A 26,223-nucleotide genomic window follows, 5' to 3' on the forward strand; every position below is an offset into this window, starting at 1 on the left:
GTGATAATCTTACCCTGATATTATTGGTTACATCTCGGTAGGGAACATGTATAATTACAATAGATACAATAAGGCTGAACAAATATAAAAAGAAGAAAGATGAGAAAATCCATCACAGCATTATAGGTACCATACACCATGGCACATAAGGTTAAGTGTTCAGTGTGCAACATAACAGTTTAAGCTTTTCAGAGAAACCTTCCATGGACAAATGTTTTAATTTTTGAAACTTCTAAAGAAAAGTTACATAAAATGTAAGTTCCTCCATTTCTCCTGCAGGCGCATTTATTAACCAACTTAAATGAAGATGTTATTAATCAGGTACTAGTCAACAATTATTTTTATGTACCTGTTTTATTAAATAATCGAAAAAAAAAAGATTTTTGTGGTGTGGCCAAGATGGCAGAGTGAGTGCAGCTTTTATTGAAAGCTCTGTAAATTTAAAGCATTATCCTCACAATAATAGCAGTTTTAAGCAACTAAACTGGGGATTTTTGCTCATCATATCTTGCCTTAGAGAAGTAAGAAGATTAGTTGATTTTCCTGTCAGAATTATATCTAATATTTCAGCAGTGAAAAAAATGTAATGAAGAGTTACTCAAAAAAACAGTATACAGGATATCAATATGAAATAAGAGATCCATACCTATCAAGCATGCAAGACATACTGATTAAAATGGACAAACTGGACTCAAAAATAGACAACTTCAAAGAAGATTGTAAAAAAGCAAATAGATCTTCTGGATAACTTTTATCTTGTTTACCTTGTTTTATTGCTATACTAGTTTATTACAGAATAATACATTCTAGCTAATCTGTTAGGGCATTCATACTTTCCAGTCACCTAACTGCCTTGATGTAGTTTACTTTTTACCTTAATAAGACATTGATATTTTTTTCTTGATTCAATTTCTATCTTGCTAAATTCTCATTTCATACTTACGTAAATGAAAGGTATAACCTATATATAAGTTTGCACCAGCTTATTACTCTTTATTCTTATTTATTGTAACATTTTTTCCCTTTTATTTGCATTTAGTGAAATGGAGTGGCTGCTTCTGTTGTTGCACATATGTTTTTGGGCAATTTGAGTGATTTACATTAGTCTGTTGAAAATCTTTAATAATGTCTATTTTTTTTTTGTTTAGTCCAAATATTATTGACAAACTGACAGGTTAAGGCTCAAGTTATCCTGGTTTAAATACATTGAAAACTTACTTGAAAATTGTCTTGGTGTTCCACCAATGCCTTGAGCCATTTACACTTGCAGTTACGGTTGAGAAAGAGTTAAGTATTATGAACATCATGATGCCTTCACATTTTTAATTCTTGATGTCAAATACAAACAAATGTCATGGATGTGCAGGATGACCTGAATTATAATGGAATTCCAATTTAAGTAGTTTTACTTGTAAATTTGTGCATAAATTGAATATTATTCATGCATTTAGAATATAAATTATATATGAGAACTTAATTGTAAAAAAACTCAGCATTTTAGTTAAATTTATGTAGAAATGCTTCAGATAATATTGACGTTTTAAAAAAGATATCACATTTAACATTCAATCGCCTTAAGTGGTAACAATGGTATACTTGTGTTAAAGTTTTGAAATGTTTACTAGAACTATCTAATTTGCATGGTTTCTTTACAAAAAATGTTTTACAGATGAATTTCTTATTCTAGCACTGGCACTAATGGAATTATGAAGTAATGGTGTACTAGTAAGAATGCATGTAAAGTATGGTACAAATATAAATATTAGTAGCTTGTTTGCAAGAAACTTTAATTGGTATTATCAATTCATTATAAAATGTAATAGAATTTGAACATATTTTTTTTCAATACCACCAGAATGGGTTCATTTTATACTAGTTATTTAAATTAAGTATAAGGGAGAAATAAGTAAACTCTAAGAGTAACAATTCCTATTTTCATAGAAGACAGAAACATGATTATTTTATTTCTAGCTATTTATTTGCAGTTCAACTAATATTTTGTCAGTTTTATGATATCAGTGTAATATGCAGCTAACCAGATTAAAGAAGTGAGGGGAGGGTATTCTGTTACATAAGGCTCATTTATTTATTCGGGCTGAATTCTGTGTTGGTACTTATAAAATTTTATTAACAGATTTTATTAGTTAATGGAGATGAGATCAACTTTCTTTCCAACTGTGAACAGTTCAAATTAGTTTTTGTCATACTTACCTTGACAGATCAAAATAAGAAGTTATGTACCTACCATAACGTTCCATGTTAGTTGTCTTCTTCTCACCTTCTTTCTTGCTGGATGGGTTCGGAGCCGATCCTCGGCTCCGACTCGGCCAATACTAAAAGCTCGAGAGCTAATTCCACCGGCTCGAGGCTCCCCTATATCCCACAATGCTAGGCGGTAACTACTCAGATCTCGTTTGGTAGCTATACCAAGCAATACTAATCTCCAAGAATGGAGTAACAAATTTCAGAAGAAGAAACACAAAGAATTCCGGTCGGTCTGTCCAGGCTTGGGGGAAGGAGGGAGGGACGCAAGAAAGAAGGCGAGAAGAAGACAACTAACATGGAACGTTATGGTAGGTACATAACTTCTTAATGTTAAGTTGTCAATCTCGCCTTCATTCTTGCTGGATGGGACCGCGTCCCTAGCACCTTATCCCAGGTGGCCTATCGGAACAGACTCTTGAGAACAGTGGAACCAAAATTGGCACGGCTTCTGGAAACCATGTCCAATTTGTAATGTGAAATGAATGTATGAGGAGAAGCCCATGTGGCTGCTGCACAGATTGAGTCTATTGGCAACCTGTCCTGAAAGGCTATGGATGTAGCTAATGCCCTGGTTGAATGAGCTCTAGGTCTTGAGGGTAATTTTTGATGTCTGATCTCATAGATGAAAGTAATTGTAGAAGTGAGCCATCTAGACAGAGATACTTTGGTAACTGGAAGGCCCAATCTTCCTTCTGCATATGACAGAAACAATTGATCAGATTTCCTGAGTTGTTTAGTTCTGTCTAAGTAATATCTCAGTTGGCGATGAACATCCAAAAAATGCAGCTTTTGCTCTGATCTATTTGAATAGTTAGGGAAAAAGACGGGGAGATCAATAATTTGGTTTAGGTTAATTTGAGAAGAGATTTTTGGTAAAAAGGATGGGTTCATCCGGAGAGATACCCTATCTTTGTGAAAAACTAGGTAAGGAGGACGACTGCAGAGGGCTTGGAGTTCTGATACTCTTTTCGCTGAAGTTATAGCTACCAGAAAAAGTGTCTTCCAAGAAAGCAATTTCAGAGAACATGAAGCCGCTGGTTCAAAAGGGGGGAAGAATTAAAGACGCCAGAACCAAGTTTAAATCCCATTGAGGCGGAGGGTCTTTGATTGGAGGTTTGAGAAGAAATATACCTCTTAAGAAGGCCTTACAGAGTTTGTGAGCCATAATGCTGGATTCTGAAACACCAACATGAAAATTTGAAATGGCAGCCAACTGAACTCTAATGGTTGATGCAGAAGATCCTAAATGAAATAGTTCCGCCAGGAAGTCTAAAATAGACTGGATAGGTGCAGTAAAAGGATCAATGTTTTTCGATGATGCCCAAAGGGAAAAACGTTTCCATTTACTAGTATAAATCTTCCGGGTAGAGGATTTATGAGAGGCTATCAATATATCTCGGACCGAGCGAGATATTGAAGGAAGCCTGGCTAAGGTAGGAATTGGAGAAACCATGCTGTGAGGTTTAGGGAAGACAGAGATTGGTGCAGCTGACCCGACTGATGGGTAATCAGATCTGGTACTGGGTCCAGATGCCAAGGCTGCTCCAAAAGGTAACGATGAAGAAAGGGGAACCATATCTGTCGAGACCAGTAAGGGGCAATGAGGATCATAGTCACTCTCAAGGCGATGGCTTTCTGAATTAGTTGAGGTATCAGTGGAAAGGGGGGAAAGGCATACAGAAGTCCCCGGGGCCAATCGTGGACTAGAGCGTCTCTGGTGGGATGGCCTGGCAACGGGAAGAGCGTGAAGAAGTCTTGACACTTGCTGTTTTGGGGAGTAGCAAAAAGATTGCAGCAAGGATGGCCCCATCTTAGAAATACCTCTTCTAGAACTGATGTCTTTAGAGACCACTCGTGTGGCATGAGAATTGCTCTGCTCAACCTGTCTGCAATGACGTTGGATTTCCAGGGGATATGCGTCGCTGTCAGAAAACGCTGAGAAGAGATCGCCCATTGCCAAAGTCTGAGTGCTTCTCGACATAAAGGGTATGATCTGGTTCCGCCTTGTTTGTTGATGTACCACACCACGGACATGTTGTCCGTTTGAATTGCAATAGTCCCTTTGGGAAGAGAGTCGTGAAAGGCTTGCAACGCTAAAAGCACTGCTCTCATCTCTAGGACATTTATGTGCAAGTGGCACTCGAAGGGTTGCCACGTGCCCTGGACTGTCCTGCCCTGATAATGCCCCCCCCCACCCGATCAGGGAGGCATCTGTTGTCAACGTGGCAACTGGAGGGGGGAGAGTGAAGGGTCTTCCTTGGAGAAGTTGAGGTGACGTGACCCACCAAGATAGTTGATTCTTGCATACTTGAGTTATCAGTATGGTATGGGACATTGGGAGTCGTTGAAAGGACCATTGGGTAAAGAGCATCCACTGGAGGATCCTCATGTAAAAGCGAGCTAAGGGGAGAAGGGGGATAGCTGCTGCCATGAGTCCTAGTACCTTTAACACTAGTCTGGCTTTGACTTTGACCAATTGCAACAGAAGGGATACTTGGTTCCGAATGTCTAAAACCCTCTGCTCTGTGAGTGTTGCTGAAAGAGTCTGTGTATCTAATTTGGCGCCTATGAAAGTAATAGACTGACAAGGCGACAAGGCAGATTTTTCGAAATTTATTGAAATGCCTAGAGCTTGACAGGTTTGCATGGTGAAATTCCTGGATAGTAGAAGCTGATGCCTGGTGGTGGCAGTAAGGAGCCAATCGTCCAGATATGGAAACACCTGGAATCCCTGGCCTCAAGTGAGCCGTGACCACTGCCATGCATTTGGTGAACACTCGGGGGGCTGTAGTGAGACCAAAGGGCAGGGCTCTGAACTGGTAGTGACTGGCTCCCAGCCTGAAGCGGAGATATCTCCTGGAGCGTCGGTTCATTTTGATGTGGTAGTACGCATCCTGAAGATCTATCGAGCACATCCAATTGTCCTGACCCAAGAAGGGTAGGATGGACTGTAGCGTGACCATCCGGAATTTTGTTTTCTTGACAAACTTATTTAAGTGACTGAGATCTAGAATGGGCCTCCAGTCCCCTGTTTTTTTTGGTACCAAAAAGAATTTGGAGTAGATTCCGGATCCTTGCTGGTCTGCTGGGACTGGTTGGATGACTCTTTTTAATAGCAGCTTTGACACTTCCAATGCTGCTTTTTTCCTTAGACCGGGTGGAACATCTGGAAGGGATCTTTTTGGTTGGGTTGGAATATGAATAAAGGGAATTTTGTAACCCTCGGATATGATCGACTGTACCCATTTGTCTTGAGTTAGGGAAAGCCAGGCTTCTGGGTACAGTGATAATCTTCCCCCGACTGCCTCCGAAGGTGGACAGCCGGGCAGCCCCTCAGGGGTGCTGAAAGGGTGTGTCAGAGAACACCTCTCTGCTACCCTGGTTTTGCGGACCTCCTCTGCCTCTGGGGCGGCGTCTATTATTATTCCCCCCTCTGCCTCTAGAGGGGAATCGGCCTTGTGCATCAGATGAGACTCCCTGAGATTGTTTCCGGAACCACATCTTCCCTCCCCTTTGACCTTTGGGATAGGGTCTAGAAGGGGTGGAAAAACGGACTCCTACAGCAGAGAGAGTCTTACCTTCCACCTCGCACCTGGTCAATGTATCCTTCACCTGTGGACCAAACAAAGATGATCCGTCAAAGGGGGAATTGGTGAAGGACGCCTTGAAAGGGTCCGCAAAGTTGCATAGTCGCATCCAGGCGTGCCTTCGTAAGGCAATCCCTGTGCCTGCAGATCTACTCGCTCCATCTGCTGCGTACGAGACCAGTCGCATGGAGGAGTTCACAATCGAATTTAGGGTTGCCAACTGGGAGTTCATTGTGTCTTTGAACTCCTCAGCTGTAGGATCCTTCATCAGTTCACCCATATCCTTGAGTAAATCCCTTTGGAGACAGGTGAAGTGGCATAAGTAGTTCAGCGACCGCATAGAAAAGGTCGCTGACGAAAACATCCGCTTGCCGTACCTGTCCATGGTCCTAGATTCTTTATTAGGAGGATGGACAGGAACAGAAGGATCAGCTAATTCCTTCTTTGTGGCCGCAGCCACCACCATGGCATCAACCGGGACACCTTTGGATAAAAACTGTTTGTCTGAGGGAGCAGTGATAAATTTGGATGGTCTCCTCGGGGTGGGTTCCACTGAGTCAGGAGCCGTCCAAGCCTTCCTTGCCACCACTTCCATAAGGGGGTCAAAGGGAGGGGACACCCAGGAGGTAGAAGGGCGAGAACCAAACGCCTCAAGATACACTGACTCATCCTCCGAAGGGTTAAGGGCTGGCCAATTTCCCCTCTGTTTGAGGATTTCAAGGATGTCCGCAAAGGAGACATCCTCAGAGGGGGAACGGGGGGACCCTTCGGATTCCTCCAAGTCAGTGTCAGAGGTGATAGACTCAGGGGAGTCAATGTGCTTCCTCTTGCACTGCCTCTTCCTAGGGGGATCTCCTGCAGGGTCAGGAGAGACCTCGGAAGAGGAGGAAATTCCCAATGGGGAATCTTGAGGGGTTGGTTCTCTATGGTGTGAGACAAGGGGGTGAGCAGAAATCACTGCAGGCACTGTAGATGGAGGAGCTGAGGGAGCCGACTGCGGGGCAGAACCTGGTTCTAGCACGCTCCGCATGACCTCGAAGGCATCCCTGTCAGGCAAGGCCCGAGGCCCTCGCTCCGAAGAGACAAGGACCCCTCCCGGCACCGACAGAGACGGCTCCGAAGCCGATGTCGGAGCCGAACTCACCAGCGCCGAAGCCCCGAGAGGGAGAGCGGGGTCGGACAAGGGTCCGATGCCACTCGCCCCCTCGGAGCCGACGAGGGAAGTCCGGCGCCGAGATCCCTCCAAAGAGGAGATCGGAGCAGACGACGGAGCCGAAATGGATGGTATCGGATCCGACGCACCGACAGTGATGGCTCCAACAAGCCTTGGCTCCGAACTCGAAGGAGTCGGAGGAGGAATGTAATGAGGGACGGGAATAGCCAACGACTGATGAGTCGGGCTATGGAGCATTTGGGCCAGTGCCTCAGACTTAAGAAGTCTACTCACCACCCTCTGCAAATCATGGTCTGACAACCTGGAAGACCGAGAGGAATGTGATTTGTGACTCCGCTCCGAAAGGAGAGGAGATCCTGGTGCCGAGTGTACAGATCCGATGGAGGGGGACCTGGACCTCTTTCTGTAAAATGGCTCCGATAATGGTATCGGAGCCGATGGGGACTTACTAGCTTTGGCTCCAGCCGGAGCCGAAGTAATGGTAAGAGTAGATCCGATAGAAGGGGATCTAGATCTCTTTTTGGAATGTGGCTCCGATTGTATCGGAGCCGATGAAGACTTAACAGCCTCGGCTCCAGCCGGAGCCGAGGTAACGGTTTGAGGCCCAAAAACATCGGCTCCGGCCGGAGCATTTCCACAGTCGACTCAAGAGCAGAAGTCGACTGTTTTGAAGTTTTTGAAGGTTTTCCCGAACCAGACTGAGTCGGGGGGCCTTCAGGCTTTAACAAAACCCTTAAAATGAGTTTGTTCTTGCGCTCCTGCAGGACTCGAGGGCTGAAACCATGGCAGACAGCACATGAGTCCTGCAGGTGCACAGGCCCCAGGCAATACACACAAGAAGTGTAACCGTCTGTCAGAGACATTTTCTGACAGCACGAGTCACACTTCTTGAAGCCTGAGACCTTTTCCTTAGACATTGTAAAAGGGAGTGCCTGACAACAGAAACACACTACAGACACACCCTGTATAGAAGAATTATTAAAATATTCAACTAACAATTAAATATTAACTAAAGGCTAAAACAAGCCACAAACACACACACACAAGCCCTTAACTGAAAAGGAGGATAACTAAATTAGTCACTAAAGGACTGGGGGAAGGGTAGGGGCCGAAGGCCTACAAGATAAGGGGAGAAAAGGGGAAAGGACTCGACAAACAGGGGTCGAGTGATCTAAATATTTAAATTAAACTAAAAGGTTAAGTTATAACAACAAAAAAGGGGTTTCAGAAGTACCTAATAAGGTAAAAGTTAAACTCACCTGCCTGAGCCGGTAGAAAAGCACCTCATCAGCTATAGCGGCAAACGAGATCTGGGTAGTTACCGCCTAGCATTGTGGGATATAGGGGAGCCTCGAGCCGGTGGAATTAGCTCTCGAGCTTTTAGTATTGGCCGAGTCGGAGCCGAGGATCGGCTCCAAACCCATCCAGCAAGAATGAAGTTACAATATGATATTCAGAGAAAAGAGTGTAAGACTAAGTAAAAAAGCAGAAGATGAACACATACATTGAGAAAAAGAGACTGAAGATAAGAAGTAGGGAAGCAAATGTGAAGAGGTTTTATTAAGAAAACATGTTAGCTCAGAAAACAACATTAAATCTGAAGATGAAGAAGTATTTAAGAATAATCAAGAAGGTGGTATAAGTGTGAATTATTAAAGGTCAATTAATATATTCGATAAGAAGTGGAAAAGATAGTCAGTAGTCATAAAATTACAGAAAGATAAGAAAAATAACAAAATGTTAAAGTAATTTAAATCTATATATATATGGTAAGGAATTGTATATACTTATTTATGCCATAAAATAATTGAAATATAATGAAGCAAAACAGGCTAAGTATTTGGTCTCATAATGGATCACTATAAAACCATCTTAAAATCAAATTAAATTAACGTCATAGTTACGAAAAAATAGTAACAAGTCTATGACAAGCTGAAGAGGTTTTTGGCATATAAAGAATTAATGTTATAAAATAAATAATATATGATAGAGTTGGTAGAAAGTCTACTGTACATTTTACAGCCTTTTTGTTAACTAACTTTTTTTTTTATTTAGAGATTTTTAACTTAGTTATAAGCATACTGAAGTTTTGAAATATATAAAAATGAGTTACAAAATAATGTGGAAATATAAATTCTGAAAAATAATTTGATACTGAGAATTCTTTTATTATAAAAAATAATTAAATTAGATAAGAATGCACTGTAGAAGATGTTACATGAACCAAATACAGAATCAATGTTTAAATAACTCCTTGGTAAAGTACAGGTGCACAAGCATAAAATGCATACATAAATATATATATATATATAATTTTTTACTACTTTATAATTATTCACTTATTACAAAAAAGTTATGTATACATCCATAATAACCAAGTTTTAATTCAATGCTGACATCATCAGAATCATTTAAATGTGAGACATTTATTTTGTAATAATTAATGTTTGCTTTCCCATTTAAACATTTTATAGAGTTTTGAATTTTATACTAATTGATGCATGAATTTTAAGATTAGTATTTGGTTTTAAAAGTTCCTTAAACAGATCTTACTCTGGTGATGATTATTTTAAAAAGACATTTATCAAAGTTTGTTAAAACACACATTAACATTGTTTTAAGACTATAAGAAGAGTTGCTTCTAAGTTAATAAGCCTTATTAACTCTTAGTATCTTGTTTCAAATGTTATAAATGAAAATTATTTTACAAGTTAGTAACTGAAACAGCATTATTTTAATTTACAAGTTATTAGTAAATATTAAAATATATGCATGGAGAATGGTTATATCTCTTGTAATTCTACGTTTATACTGTTTAATAGTTCTATTATGTTCTGCTATGAAAGAGACTTCTCATCTATGTAAAACAAAGCTCATCCCTGTCCATATTCAAGCACAACTTATATCTACGGATCAGAAACAGAAAAGTTACTCCAGGACTGCTACCTGCAACTCTAATGGACAGAGACAGCCCCTAAATGCTTTATCCCATGCAAGCGCCCCCTCAAACTATCTATGGTATGATCCAAAATTATTCTGATTAGGGGTAATATATAAGTACTGACCATGGGATGGGTAAGGCCAAGCTACAACTAAATGGGATAGGTTATTTTGAGCACAAATAGAGAAATTGGATAGGCTTAAAATGGCCTGCAAAGACAATACTAATGAGCCCATAATATCCGAATTGTATAATAAGTTTTCAATAAGTTAAGTTTTAGAATTTCTGTTAATTGAAGTTACAATCGTGATTTGAGGGACTGAATTTTAAATTCAATGCAAAGCTAGCATGTCTACTTTGGAAGGCAGATTAGGAACTATAGTATCCATGTATCATTGATTTGTAAATAAGCTAATTTTAGTTAGTAATAGTTTTAGTTTAACTTGAAGGTTTAATAAAATTTTCATATTAATGTCTGGAATTTTTTTATTTCAAAACAGTGTAAGAAACTTCTCTGTGTGGAAGATTTTCAGTCCATATATTTCTAGTTAATCACTGTATATTAATCAGATCAGACAATAGTAGTAGAAGTAACGAACGTAAACTCATCAAGTTAAAAAGTAATAATAGAAAATATATAATTCTACAGCATTACTAAGTATTCGAAAGTAATCCAAGCAAGGCAGGCAGTCTGTTTCCAGTTGAAAATCCTTTATTAAGTACACAGACAAGCGATCCAAGTAAAACAAAAATAGAGTAATAATTTCCTCACAAGCTTTCTAAATATATATATATACTTTTTATCAGGCGTGGGAGTGGTTTATTGTGCTGTAAAACAAAGTGTTATTGTTTATAGGAAGGCCAGGAATATTAGAAGTTTTGTTGAATTTAAACCTAGACCATGTGAGAAAAGCACTAAAAGATGTGAAACTAATTGTACATTTTGTATATTTATACAGCAAGGTGATAGTTTTTATTGCCCTTATTTAAAGAAGATCATTAAAACCAGTGCAGGGGGTGACTGTAACACTAAAAAAGTAATTTACAGGGCACAGTGCAATGAATGTGATGCATTCTATGTGGGCAAGACTGTAAATAAACTCAAGCAAAGGATTTCATGTCATCTGTCAGAAATCCGCTCTGGATGTAAAAATAATGCACTAGCCAAACACCTCTGTCGTCATAAAAGACACACAAGTTTTAAGTTCCAGATCCTGGATCGCATTGACATGGGTGATCTTGAAGGAGACATCCCGAATATTCTGGAGAAACATGAACTCATGTGGCAATTAAAGCTGAACTCTTTTAGAAAGCCTGGACTAAACTACTACTGTTCAATTAAAAGTGCACTGGAACTTAGAAAATTGCCACATTGTTTACATGACTAATTGTATTTTATTTTATTTTTTTCTACAAATTGGTTTTAAATATCATTTTAAATCATTTGAAATTTAAGTGTATATTTTGTTTCCATCATCATACATATATATTTTTTATTTTTATTTTTTTCTGGTTCTCTTTTTTCCACTTTATTCAAAATGATGGTAATAACAATACTAGCTAATTATACAATTATATAGGTTTTTAGGGTTCTTGTACACAGACCTGAAGAAGTCTAGAAGGACGAAAGTGATCTTTGTTAACAATAGGTTATGAAAATAGAAACTGATTTTTACATGCAAAATGTATATGTATATATTTATATATAATTTTTGATCGCAAAATGAACTAAGGATGATATATTTCCAGCCATGTAGTATATTGCCTTGTATAAAATCACAGACTTAATAATCTATTTAATAATTTGGTTAAATAAGATGTACCATTAAAGTACATTAGGGCTATATATTATTATGACAGCTACTAGGTAGGGCAGGACCAGCTTGAATGTCACACTGATGGGGGAAGGGATGTGAATTTAACATGTGTACCAATAACACTTTGTTTTACAGCACAATAAACCACTCCCATGCCTGATAAAAAGTATATATATATTTAGAAAGCTTGTGAGGAAATTATTACTCTATTTTTGTTTTACTTGGATCGCTTGTCTGTGTACTTAACAAAGGATTTTCGACTGGAAACAGACTGCCTGCCTTGCTTGGATTACTTTCGAATACTTAGTAATGCTGTAGAATTATATATTTTCTATTATTACTTTTTGACTTGGCAAGTTTACGTTCGCTACTTCTACTACTATTGTCTGATCTGATTAATATACAGTGATTAACTAGAAATATATGGACTGAAAATCTTCCACACAGAGAAGTTTCTTAACACTGTTTTGTTTTTAGACCCACTACACTTTAGTGGGTTGTTTTGAGACTTCGGGGATACCACGGAGATTACTTGATTTTTTTTATTTCAAGTCATGGAAAGCTGAAAATATAACTAAACTATCTCCAGTATATCTCAACAAGTAAATTGTATGTAAGAAATAAAATATATGAGCTCATTCAAACTTTTATCATTAAATATTAATGGATTAAACTGTGGCAATAAAAGAAAAGCTTTACTAAAACATCTTAGGTTGAATAAGAGTGACATTGCATTTTTACTAGACACATTTATTAAAGAAGGGTGTTCATCTATTAAACTATGTTAGTTATGAAACAATTACCTCATTTGGATAAAAAGAAGAGGTACAGCTATTCTCTGGAAAAAATCTCAGTAACCCAGGTCAATAACACACTTTACACTTTAGCAAATTTTTAATGGATCCTAGGAAATAGTACAAAGCAGCAAAAGATCACCCTGAATTTATACAAAGTTATGGGAAAGATAGTCTTGTTCTTGCTGGAGATTTTAATTGCATTATGGACAAATCAGATAGACTAGCTCTTTAATAAATGTTAAAATTACTGTTCTGGCTAAAATTTTACATAAATGGGAAATGAAAAATCATCTAAAGGATTTAAAGTTAGTTGCAGAAAATAATTAAATTATCTTCATTCATTCTTATGCTCGTGGATCTCCGACCAGAAACACAAGTTATGTTTCTTGGGATTTAATGAATAAAAAAAAATAATTTCAATGTTATACTTTCTCTCCTTTCTGACAGTAATGCTTTAGGTTAGAATATAAGACTGAACTCTAGGAATTCTCAATTAATTTGCAGAATTCCTTCATATATGCCAAGTTTAAAAGAATTTAAAGAATATGTTACTAAAAAGATAAATAAACATCTATTATTTAATGATAATGACTCAGTAAAAAAATTATTTGTAAGACTCACTTAATATTGACATAAGTAACAGAATGACATGCTGTTCTCACAGAAAAATTAAATAATGGGATAGAGAATTATTAAAAATTCATGAAGAACCACATAAAGCTTAATGTGAACAACAAAAAAGAAAACAGATAATTTAAACATTATCAAGAAATTAACATCACAATGCAAAACTATATTAAATCATAAGATTGAAACAGCTTTAGAAAAAATGAAATTCCTAGTTATGCTACCCCCCCAAACAATACTCCTTGATATCTCCTATCCCAAAAGGAAAAATGAAAAATGTAGTCTCCTCATAGAGACCTACTTTGTTACTTAATATAGACTTACATATTTGCATCTATATTGCCCAATAGACTAAAGGATATGACAGATACAGTTATTAACAAAGACCAAACTATTTCATTATTAACAGATTAACCATTGATAATGTCAAAAGAGTAACAACTGCCTTAGATTTAGCTAAACATCAAAAGAAGAAACTTGCATAAATTTGCTTAGATATAGATAGAGGATTTGATTTGACTGATTGGGATCATTTATTTAAAATTTTAATGACATATGAATTCCCACATTACTTTATTAATATTATCAACTGCGGTGGTGGTGCTGCGGTAGAGTTGTTGCCTCAAAGTAAGACATTGTCCTGTTCGATTCTCAGCTAAAGCGTCTTCTGTGTGGAGACATGCATGAATGGGCATACCTTCGTTGAAGGTTGTGCGTCAGACCTGGCAACTCGGCACGTAGAAATCTACTGCCAATCATTAGCGGACTGGAGTTCCGCTGTGGCGACCCCTAACCGGGAAAAGCCGAAAGACACAACAACTTTATTAATATTATCAGAAACCTATACATAGATTCTAAAGCCTATATCAAAATAAGAGTGTATATTTCTCAAGTATTTAACTTATATAAAGGAACAAAACAAGGTTGCCTCTTTTCCCCTTTAATATTTGACCATAGAACCATTTGTTAATAGTATAAGATTAAGTGAAAAAGATGACAGTTATAAAACAAGTGATCATTTTCACACTAAAATCCAGCTTTTTGCTGATGGCATATTATTAACAACAGGAAATATAAATAATACTATATATGAGTTCAAGTGAATTATTTCAACAGCTGGAACTAATGAAATGTAATAATAAATCAGAATATATTTTAATAAAGTAACAACTGTAATTTAAATTAAGAAACAAATATAAGTATAACTGTGATAAACAAGAGATGAAATACTTCAGAATTACAATTCAACATGATATTAATCAAATAATTGGGAATAACCTTTTAAAACTAATTGAAGTAATACCTTTATTAACTAAAAAATGGAATGATAACTTTTTCAATTTTGAAGACAGGTTTGTACTAATTAAAATTACTGTATTATCAAAAAGTATATATTTACTTCAAATCTGCAGCATTAGTACCCAGGAAAATATGGGTCTATATTACAAGCTCAACCGCTTAGGTTGTCAAACACCTAAACATCGACACCTAAACGGCGAAAGCTTAAAATAGTGAACAGTCACATACACAAATTCTTACTTCAGGAAAGAATTCGCTACACCTTCGCAAACTAAAATAAACTTCCAAACCTTTACATAGTGGGGGGCTGTGTCCCCCATACCCCCCTAACTAAATATACAAATTCCGAGATTGCTCTACATTGGGGAAAAGGCAAATCCCCAATAACGACCAAGCAAATTCTTTCCTGAGGAAAGAATTTGCATAAGTGGCTGTTCGTGATTTCAAGCTTTAGCCGTTTAGGTGTCGATGTTTCGGCGTTTGACAAAACTAAGAGGTCGAGCTTCTAATAGGAACCCAGAAAACATTAATAAGAAAAATGGAAAAAATATTGCCTCATTTTATGTGGTTTCTTGGAAAAACAAGATCATCATATAAAAGTCATATTATATTATGAGAATTTGGAAGAACAAGTTTTCCAGATTTAGAGTCATATGCATTAGCACCAGTTATTAATATGATTATACTATGTTCAGATTCTAACTATATTAGTCAGCGGAAAAATATTCATGTACAAAATCATTAGCTCATATAAATCTATTACTCTGAATAAATTTAAAATCAGTAATACTAACGATAATCCATTTATGTGGTTACTCAAATGATTGCAGATGGAAATCTATATATAAAACTGGTCTAGGCTTACATGCTGACAACAATGATGACTTTTAGAAACTATATTTATAGAACTCCATTAATGAAAAAAATGGAACTTTTTTGCTCTGACATATTGTCTTTACAACAGAATTCTTAAAAACCTATAATCTTTCCAATATGAAGACATTAAAGAATAATAATATTCTATTCTGGTATGATTATATGACTAAAGGCGTTCTCAAACCTATGCAAGAAATATTAAATTAAAGTCAGTTAAATGTTTCTTATACATTATTAGTAAACTCAATTACAGACACAATCAATGATTAACTTTTCTAAATTAAAATGAGATAAAAAGTATTCCAAAAATGTGTGAATATATTAATTCTATTATTTCTAGCAAAAGAAGCTTATCAAAATTGTACAAACTAATTTTAATTAATAATAACTATGATAAGAATTACTGGAAATATTTAGAAGTCAGTAATTTAAATTATTTAACAGATAAAAAGTCTAATGTTCAACTCCAAAAAGTCAAAAAATCATCTGGTCTGTACTGGATATTTTTATGTGAAACTATGAGCACAGAATTTTTAATAGATCACGTGGGATTTCAAAGTTTAATAAACTAATAACATACAATCTAAAAACTAACATCCGTTCAGGTGGCTTGATTACACATGACTGTGAGAAACTAAAAGACTACTGGAATGACATTAGTAATGTTTTAAGTGATTGTGTATAGATAAGTGTTTATGAAGAAGAGCAACAACCTTAACTAATACTCCTGTGACAATTATAGTAAATATTAAATAATATACAACGTTTTCAAGTCTTTTAGCTGTGCTAAGAAAATATTACTAGGAAATGGAAATCTGACTCAATAACTGTGTTTAAAAAAATTCTTGATTTAGCCAAAGATCTATGTAAAACAGAAAAGGAAATCAAAATGTTAAAATTATACTAAGAATTCAAAGTGTTGGAATAATTTAGAGTTGTTAATATTTAAGTATGAACATTTTTTATCTGATGATGTTTTGTATCATTTTTATTATTATAAAATGTTATTTATTTTATATATTGCTGACTATAACATACCTTCCTTTCCTTGGAAATATTGTATATATGTTAAATTAATAATTAATTATGGCAGCTATTTTTTCAAAGCAGCAAGATCTGAGGATAATGCAGAGTGACACTGTATTTCTTTGGGGTGGAAATCAATTAGCACTACATGAGCAGCAATGAGAGGCATTACAAATATAAAAGATATGACTTTTAGAAAAAACAAGTTGCATGACAACTGAATCGGTTCAGACTCCAAGTGCTAAATTGTTGCAAGATTCTTCTACAAAGAAAGAAAAAAAGAACTTAAAATGCCAAAATACATCAAAAACAGTTTCTGTTACTTCTAGTACTACATTAGAGCTAACTTTTTAGCCTTTACTACAACTTAGAAAGTAAAATTAAAAATGCTGACAGCAACATTTAGCAACATTACTGATTCACATTAAAAACCTACTGTTTTTTGTTTGTCTCCGTCACTATCTTCTCTTTGCACTGCACTCTTATCAGATTTTGAACAAACTGAACGCTCCACCTTTGACAACTCCTTGGTAAGCATGGCATCACACAGGAACGATATATCCCTTATAAAAGAGGAAAGATATAAAATCAGACTAAGACAAATCATATACATTTCCAGATTTTTTTCTGAACTTAAAACTGCTGAGAGATAACAAGTATAAACATTGTAAGTGGCTAGAATTTTTTGTTTTGTTTTACAGGAGCTTTTTTGTTTTACAGGAGCTTTACTATGATTATTGCTTGTCCCATTACATTTATCCATAGGACTTCATTTCATTAAATTTACAGGTACCTGTTACATGAAAGATATGCAATACTAGTGTAAAAATTTCAGGAAATGACACAACTACACTTTTAACCAGGAGTGTCATCCATACAAAATTATAGACATTAGAGGAAATTCTGGAGAAACTGTACATCTGAAGGAATTAGCTTGCTGCAATTATATAACATAACAAGGGTATTTTCTATTGCACTTAACAAAACGGTCACTAAAAAACAGAACGGCTAATTAATACAACTGAATGCTACAAATTAGAGTTACAGAATACTAAGTCTCCTACACTAACATATTCCTAGAGACACAAAGTCCCAAGATGGAAACAGTAATAATTATGCATGTCTATTTGGTAAAATATATATCAGTATCTATCTATACACACACACACACACACACACACACACACACACACACACACACACACACACACACACACACACACACATGGTTCTTCTTTGCTTGGTTGAAGACTCATATACTCGAACGTTATTTTCGTCAGATGAAAATAATGAAAACTGAAATCCCAAACCATACAGTTTTTCCCAGGGCAAGTAAACAGTTGCTCAACGTGGGGAAATATGCCCTTTTCCAAACTGTAGTGTGATCCTGGAGTTGGTGTATATAGCTATGGGGGGGATGGGGGGCACAGCCCCTCCCACCTAGACAGGTTTCAGACACTACAGTGTGTTTTTCTGAAGTTTTGGGCAAGTGTCTACTTGCCCTGGGAAAACCCCAAGGTTCAGGATTTTAGTTTTCATTATTTTCTTCTTGCAAAAATAAAGTTCGAGTATTTGGGCTTTCAAGCATGCAAAGTAGATCCATACTTCAGCGAAAGTTCACTTCAACGAAAGTGCACTTTTGCTGAAGTCTAGTTCCCCGGGTGACCCAAAAAAAACCACTAAAACATATTTTTGCTGTGGCCCCCACACCCCCCTACTTAAATATACCAACTCCGAGATCGCACTACAGCAGGGAAAAGGGAATATTCCCAATCCGCGCTGTAGTGTGACTGAACTCGGTGAAGTGGGTTTCGAAGTAGTGAAACTTCAAACATTTGCACGGATTCAATATATATATATATATATATATATATATATATATATATATATATACAGGAGCGCTACAAAATCCTAGAAGCCCAAAATCCTGAGACCAAAATCCTGAAATTACTGAAAACTCAAAATACTGAATCTCATAATACTGAAAACACACAGGATACCAACACTTACTATATTCCAGCACAAGTACATACAGAAACATATTACCCATCAACTATAAGCATGGGGCAAGCACCTCTGCACCCCCCCACACCCCCTGCTACTTAAATATATCAACTCCGATATTGCACTTCACGACACTAAGTGCAATCGTGGAGTTGATATATTTACGTAGCAGGGGGGGGTGCAGTCCCCCACATGGGGTTTTCGGGTGGGCTTGCCCCCCTGCTTATACTTGGAGAAGAGTAATATGATTTGTCTTTTATTTGTTTCTGTATGTACTACTTGTATTGGTATATAATAAGTGTTGGTATCTTGTGTGTTTTCAGTATTATGAGATTCAGCATTTTGAGTTTTCAGTATTTTGAACTTTCAGGATTTTGGTCTCATCATTTTGGGCTTCAGGATTTTGGGCTTTCAGGATTTTGTAGCGTTCCCATACACACACACACACACACACACACACACACACACACACACACACACACACACACACACACACACACACACACACATACATCTCGCAACTCTGTGGTGAATAAATATCATCTTTCTCAGCATGCAGGTAAGTCTGTACTAGTATGCCCAAGTTTTATAGTAATGTATTATGTGTGCACATACATTTCAAATGAGTAAACTCCTTATAATAATTCAGTATAAACATTACTCTTCTAGAAATGTCTTTGATCTACAGCATACCTCTTTATTACAGGACACATGTTATTCAAAAAATAAGCAGAATTCATTTTTTCCATATTAATTTACAGCATCATTGGATGTGGACTAATGAGTCTTATGACAGATAAGTAAAATAAATTTGAGAAAACAAACAGTTAAAAACTATACACTGCTCCACACTGAAATCATAACTTTTTTCTTTTCTTTTCCTAACAGGACTTGCTAGTTTATGGCTTGTCTAACTTCTGTGGGAGTATCACTTCCCTATAAGCCCTAAACTACCTGATGCCTGGTGGCTGCCTTAACTACACTTTGAGTATACCCTTATGTTTACAGCCTCAAGTTGGGTTTGCCAGTACCGCTTGGACTGACAGTGATCAGAACACAATTAGGAGGTAAGCTGAAGAGCTCACTCTTCTGAAAGCAGAGGAAGGAACTCTTTTGTGGTTACGTTGTTGCCCTAACCCCTTCCCAGGAGTAATAGCCTCACTACAAGCTGGATGGCAATGAGGAGTGGCCAAGGAGATGAACTAATCCCGGGCCCTGAGTAAACACATCCTTCCTGCCTGCCTGCCTCCAGCCTGACAGGCTTACTTTGCAGGTCCTCAGAGGAGACCCAGCTATCACCTATGCTAACCTCCTCTCCCAGGGAAGATACATCCATCCTCCCTTACCTGCACCATCAAGCCTCTGAGTAGCTAATAAACCTCGAGCCACATGAGTTATAATCAGGATTTCACATCCATCTAAGACACTGGTGAAGCAAGAAATCACAAAAGTCATTGACACTATACTGAATTTTGAAAGAAGCACAGAACTGCAATAGTAACCCCCGATAGATGATAATTTGCAGAACTGATAAAATTAGCTGTGCTAAAATCACATTATAACATATCTGCAGAAGAGTTTGGTACCTTATAAAGTCTGTATAGTTTTCTAGCTGACTCAGCACAGCTTCAGTCAGTCTTCTTGACTCTTTATTTATCAGTCTTTTCTATCCAGTGACATGTCTCTGTCTTCCGCCAACTAGGTATGCTGTCTTAGACTTACCTCCACTAGGAGTTGCTACAAAGTATCCATATTTATTTAATTAATTTATTTATTTAAATTATTTTCTGCTGAATGGTTTAGGCCCATTATGCCAAGGTTGTATTTCTTTTTCCAGGAGTAATTTGACCAGGGCACAATGAAAACTCCTCAACCCTTTTAATTTAGTTTGTATTTTAAGGAGTATGGAGTACAACCGGAATATTTTAACATGTAGAATTGTATGGAAGAAGTATTAGCAGTGCTGGAAAAGCATAAACGTCCAGAAGGAAATATCACAGTGGAATACAAACAATAAGTACCTCTATGGAAATTGAAGAATAAAGAAAGTATGCCATTAGATTAAAAACAACAGCATGTAAGCATTATGTAAGATTATTATTGTATGGATTGTTGCCAATAATTTGATATAAGAAAGAGAGCTGCAGTAAAGGAAAGATGGAAAAGATTCAAGCGACCGAAAATGTTAGTTGGCTTATTTTGATTGGTATAAAATGTTAGCAGTGAAAGGTTATGTTACACAAAAGAAGGGAGGAAAGAATACAACCTTTATATGCTGAAGAAGAAATTACTGAATGTTTGTTTTTAAGATGTAGAAAGTGCAACATTTATGATACAATACAAAACAAGTATCTAGATACAGTTAAATGTAAACACGGCTATAACTACACATGAAATATGATTTGAAGGATACAAGTGGAACTGATAAACATTTACTTTAATATCTGTGGTACCTGTGGTGAGGAAGTGTTGACATTAATTTCCAATATGTTCTTAAATCATTGTTTCTTATAGCTGATAACACTGATTTTGCTTTTCATAAGTTGCATGTTTGCTGTGAAGTTTGCTGCTGTTTGAACGTATTCCTCCTACCTTGATATTCAGTTCTATAATCCTTCATGTAATTAGAAGTTATGTACTCACCATAACGTTCCATCTGAGTAGGTAGTTCATTTGTCTGCAACCTGTGGGTTACGGATCCGATATCGGATCCGAGCCGGCAACTTGTTTCAAGCTAATGGATCCGAGCTCCTAGCCCCTCCCTTCACCCATAATCCCCTGCTAACCCTCCATGACCTCAGATCGAGTTTGCCTCTCCATATATATCCAAGAAAGGATATCTAAAAACTAATAGATCCAAGAAGGTCAGGGGGAAGGAGGGGGGGATGGGTGCAGACAAATGAACTACCTACTCAGATGGAACGTTATGGTGAGTACATAACTTCTAAATCTGAAGTATAAATGTTCATTTGTCAGCAACCTGTGGGACAGAGTCCCCAGCTACCTGCACCCTGGGTGGCCATCATGGAAGGATATTACGAAGCACCGCAGAGCCAAAGGATGCTCTCCCTCTAGAAAGCAGGTCTAGCTTGTAGTGGTTGATAAAGGTATGAGATGAAGCCCAAGTGGCTGCAGAACAAATATCATCCAAAGGAACTCTAGACTTGAAAGCCGCAGACGTAGAAATGGAGCGAGTGGAATGAGCACGAACTCCTTCTGGTGCGGGTCTACCCGAGGCTTGATAAGCTAGCAGGATGCATTGGGAAATCCAGCGAGATAAAGATACTTTAGAGATAGCTTTCCCCAAGTTAAATTTGGCAAAGGAAATGAACAGCTGGTCAGATTGTCTATGGCCAGCCGTCCTATGGGTATAAAAATGAAGCTGCCTATGAACATCCAATGAGTGCAGCTTGTATTCACCCTTATTTTGATATTTAGGGAAGAAAACCGGTAAATTTATGGATTGGTTTATGTTGGTTTCTGATGCTATCTTGGGAAGAAAGGAGGGACTGATCCTGAGGTACACTCTATCAGGGTGAAAAATCAGGTATGGAGGCTTTACAGAAAGAGCCTGAAGTTCCGACACTCTTTTCGCTGAAGTAATGGCTACAAGGAATGCTGTTTTCCATGACAAGAATTTGAGATCCACTGAAGCAGCGGGTTCAAAGGGTGGAGCAGTCAAGGCTTGAAGAACTAAAGTAAGATCCCATGGGGGTACGGCTTCTTTTACAGGAGGTCTAAGTAAAAAGGTACCCTTGAGAAAGGTTTTACACAATTTGGCTGACATCAAGGGTCCTGTATCATGTCCCACATGATAATGAGAAATGGCTGCCAATTGCACTTTGACAGTTGAACAACTAGCACCTTCTTGAAAGAGTTCAGTTAGGAAGTCTAAAATGGATGGAAGAGGAGCCGTAAAGGGATCTAGATCGCGGCGCTCCGCCCAGATGGAAAAACGTTTCCATTTGCTGTGATATACCTTCCTGGTGGAGGGCTTATGTGCTGCCACGAGGATGGCTTTGACTGGTGAAGAGATACTGGGAGTCCTAACTAGGAGTGGAACTGGAGCAACCAAGCTGTCAGTTTCAGATTGTCCAGGTTTGGAGTTGGCAAGTCCAATGGATGGGAGATGAGATCCAGAATGGGATCTAGAATCCAAAGGTGATTCACAAGGTGAGACCACAGGTAAGGGAACCAAATTTGTCGAGGCCAGAATGGGGCAATGAGAATCATCTTCCTCCCCAACCGCGAGGCTTTCTGTAAGAGTTGTATCATCATTGGAAGAGGAGGATAGGCATAGAGTAGACCGGGTGGCCAAGCATGCACCAGAGCGTCTCTTGGAGATTCCCCTGGTGGGGGAATTAGAGCGAAGAAATTGTTGCATTTGGCGTTTGATGGAGATGCAAAAAGATCGCAGCAGGGTTGCCCCCATGTTGCGAATATCTGCTTCGCTACCAGAGGATTGAGAGACCACTCGTAGGGGGTAAGAAGGGTGCGGCTGAGCTTGTCCGCTAGGATGTTGGTCCTCCCCTGAATGTGCGTTGCAATCAGAAAGCGGTTAGTGGAGATCGCCCATTCCCACACTCTCATGGCTTCGCGGCAAAGAGGATAAGATCTGGTTCCCCCCTGTTTGTTGATATACCAGACCACTGACATGTTGTCCGAGTGAATTGCAATCGTTCCTGCGGGGAGGAAGCTCTGAAGTGCTTGCAACGCCAACAGCACCGCTCTCATCTCCAGAACGTTGATATGCAGGGAGGTCTCTGTATCGTTCCACGTGCCTTGGACTGTCCTGCCTGAGTAATGCCCCCTCCCGAGGCGGAAGCGTCCGTGGTCACCGTGGCGATAGGGGGAGAGGTGCAGAAGGGACGGCCCGTATAGAAGTTTGATGCTTGGAGCCACCATAGTAGCGCCCTTCTGCAAGCCTTGCTGATAGCAATGGGATGGTGGAGAGGAAGGGATAGGAAGGACCATTGCACTAACAGAGTCCATTGCAGGACTCGCATGTTCAAACGGGCACATGGAAGGAGTGTAATCGCTGCTGCCATGGAGCCTAGTGCCCTCAGGATCAATTCCGCTGGTGAAGCCTCTGAATGAAGGATAGCCCGCACATGAAGTTGAAGATTTCTGATTCTCTCGGCAGTTAGGAAGGCTCGCAAATCTCTGGTGTTTATTCTGGCACCTATAAATTCTATGATCTGTGTTGGAGCCAGTAGGGATTTGCCGACATTGATAGTAATGCCTAATTGTGGGGCTAGATGGAGAAAGAAGTCTCTGGCTGAGCAAAGTAGATGCCTTGTTGGTGCGGTCAGGAGCCAGTCGTTCGGGTACGGGAAGACCTGAATTCCCTGGAGTCTCAGGTGGGCCGCAATCACTGCTAACACTTTGGTGAACACCCGGGGGGCTGTGGTGAGGCCAAAGGGAAGGACCCTGAACTGGTAGTGACTGGCTCCCAGCCAGAAGCGAAGGAACCTCCTGGATCGTTTGTCCATTAAGATGTGGTAATACGCATCCTTGAGGTCTATAGAGCACATCCAATCATTCTCCCTCAAAAGGGGGAGGATAGATTGAAGAGTGACCATTCGGAATTTTTCCTTGGTTACTGACAGGTTCAAGCGGGAAAGGTCTAGGATGGGTCTCAGATCCCCCGTCTTTTTTGGCACCAAAAATAACCTGGAGTAGAACCCTAATCCGAGCAGGTCTTGGGGGACGGGCTGGATGGCTCTTTTTCTTAGCAGCTGCTGTATTTCTGCGGCTGCGGCCTCCCTGTGATCGGGTGGTACATCGGGGAGGTTCTTGGATTGGGGGACATGGAGAATAAGAAGTTATGTACCTACCATAACGTTCCATGTTAGTTGTCTTCTCTCGCCTTCTTTCTTGCTTGATGGGTTCGGAGCCGATCCTCGGCTCCGACTCGGCACTTGCTTTAGCTCGAGAACTCCTTTTACCAGCTCGAGGCAGCCCCATATCCCATGATGCAAGGCAGTAAGTACCCAGATCTCGTTTGTTGACAAAGGGCAATAACACCAAGCATAAAATACTTCCCAAAGGAAGAAGAAACTTACAGATGGAAAAGGACCAGGTCTGAATGGTCTTTAGCATAATAGTTTCTGATACAAGGTCTGTCCAGGCCAGGGGGAAGGAGGGAGGGTCAAGAAAGAAGGCGAGAAGACAACTAACATGGAACGTTATGGTAGGTACATAACTTCTTAATGTTAAGTTGTCAATCTCGCCTTCATTCTTGCTTGATGGGACCGTCTCCCTAGCACCTCTATCCTGGGTGGCTCAATGGAACAAACTCTTGAGGACTGTAGAGCCAAAACTGGCTCTGTCCCTGGAGGCCAAGTCCAATTTGTAATGGGAAACAAAAGTGTGAGGAGTGGCCCAAGTGGCCGCTGCACAAATAGTGTCCAAAGGAAGTCTAGCTTGAAAAGCTATAGAAGTAGCTAAACTCCTAGTTGAATGAGCTTTGGGTTTTGAGCACAGCTGTTTTCCCCTGAGCGTATAAATTTCAGTGATGACCGAAGAAAGCCATCTGGACAAAGTCACTTTAGAAACAGGAAGGCCTTTTTTATTATCAGCATATGAAACAAAAGTTGATCAGATTTTCTAAATTTTTTTGTTCTGTCCAAATAATATCTAAGTTGACGGTGGACGTCAAGATAATGTAGCTTTTGTTCAGCTCTATCTGAATAGTTAGGAAAAAATACAGGGAGATCAATGGATTGATTCAGATTATTCTTTGAAGCGACCTTAGGTAAAAAGGATGGATTAGTTCTCAAAGATACTCTGTCTTTGTGAAAAACCAAATAGGGGGGTCGAACCGAAAGAGCATGAAGTTCAGACACCCTCCTGGCAGATGTAATAGCCACTAGGAATAAAGTTTTCCAAGAAAGATATTTGAGGGAACAAGAAACAGCTGGCTCGAAGGGGAAGAATCAAGGATGTCAGCACTAAATTTAGATCCCACTGAGGAGGAGGATTCCTGATTGGAGGCTTTAGTAGGAAAATTCCTTTCAAGAAGGCCCTGCAGAGCCTATGGGACATAATATTATGATCTGCTATCCCGACATGAAAATTAGAAATAGCAGCCAATTGAACTCTGACTGTGGAAGAAGAGGAGCCCGCATGAAAAATCTCTGCTAAGAAGTCCAGAACTGCCTGAACAGGGGCAGTAAAAGGATCAATATTTTGGGCCTTAGCCCAGTAAGAGAAACGTTTCCATTTGCTTGTGTAAATCCTCCTGGTAGAGGATTTTAGTGAAGCTACTATGATGTCTCTAACTGGGTTAGAGATCAAAGGAAGCCTGGCTAAGGAAGGAAGTGGAGCAACCATGCTGTGAGGTTGAGAGAAGGGATTGACCTGTGCAGCTGACCGGATTGGTGAATCAGTAGATCTGGTACTGGGTCCAGATGCCACGGCTGCACCAAAAGGTGATGATGGAGGAACGGGAACCAAACTTGTCGAGGCCAGTAAGGGGCAATGAGAATCAATTTGGCTCTCAAACGGTAGCTTTCTGGATCACCTGAGGGATCAGAGGAAATGGAGGGAAGGCATAAAGAAGTCCCTGGGGCCAATCCTGGGTCAGAGCGTCTCTGGGGGGATGGCCTGATAGAGGGAAGAGGCTGAAGAAGTCTGGACATTTGCTGTTTTGGGGAGTAGCAAAAGATCGCAACATGGACGACCCCATTCCAGAAAAATCTCTTCCGCTATAGATTGCTTGAGAGACCACTCGTGAGGCATGAGGATAGCTCTGCTCAATCTGTCCGCTATAATGTTGGTTTTCCCAGGGATATGCGTTGCTACCAGA

The 26,223-nt window shown here is 38.9% G+C and overlaps 1 protein-coding gene across 1 annotated transcript in view; it reads right to left on the reverse strand.

Moving 5' to 3' along the window:
• AXDND1 (axonemal dynein light chain domain containing 1) overlaps positions 1-26,223 on the reverse strand; it is a 2,684,234-nt gene that overhangs the window by 1,996,251 nt on the left and 661,760 nt on the right. Inside the window, exon 5 of the mRNA XM_044085955.1 lies at positions 16,846-16,972. Coding sequence (XP_043941890.1) covers positions 16,846-16,972 — 127 coding nt within the window. The remainder of the gene's footprint in view (positions 1-16,845; positions 16,973-26,223) is intronic.

Source organism: Protopterus annectens, chromosome 10.part0, assembly GCF_019279795.1.
Source record: "Protopterus annectens isolate FY-2018-M chromosome 10.part0, PAN1.0, whole genome shotgun sequence".
Taxonomy (NCBI): Eukaryota; Metazoa; Chordata; order Ceratodontiformes; family Protopteridae; genus Protopterus; species Protopterus annectens.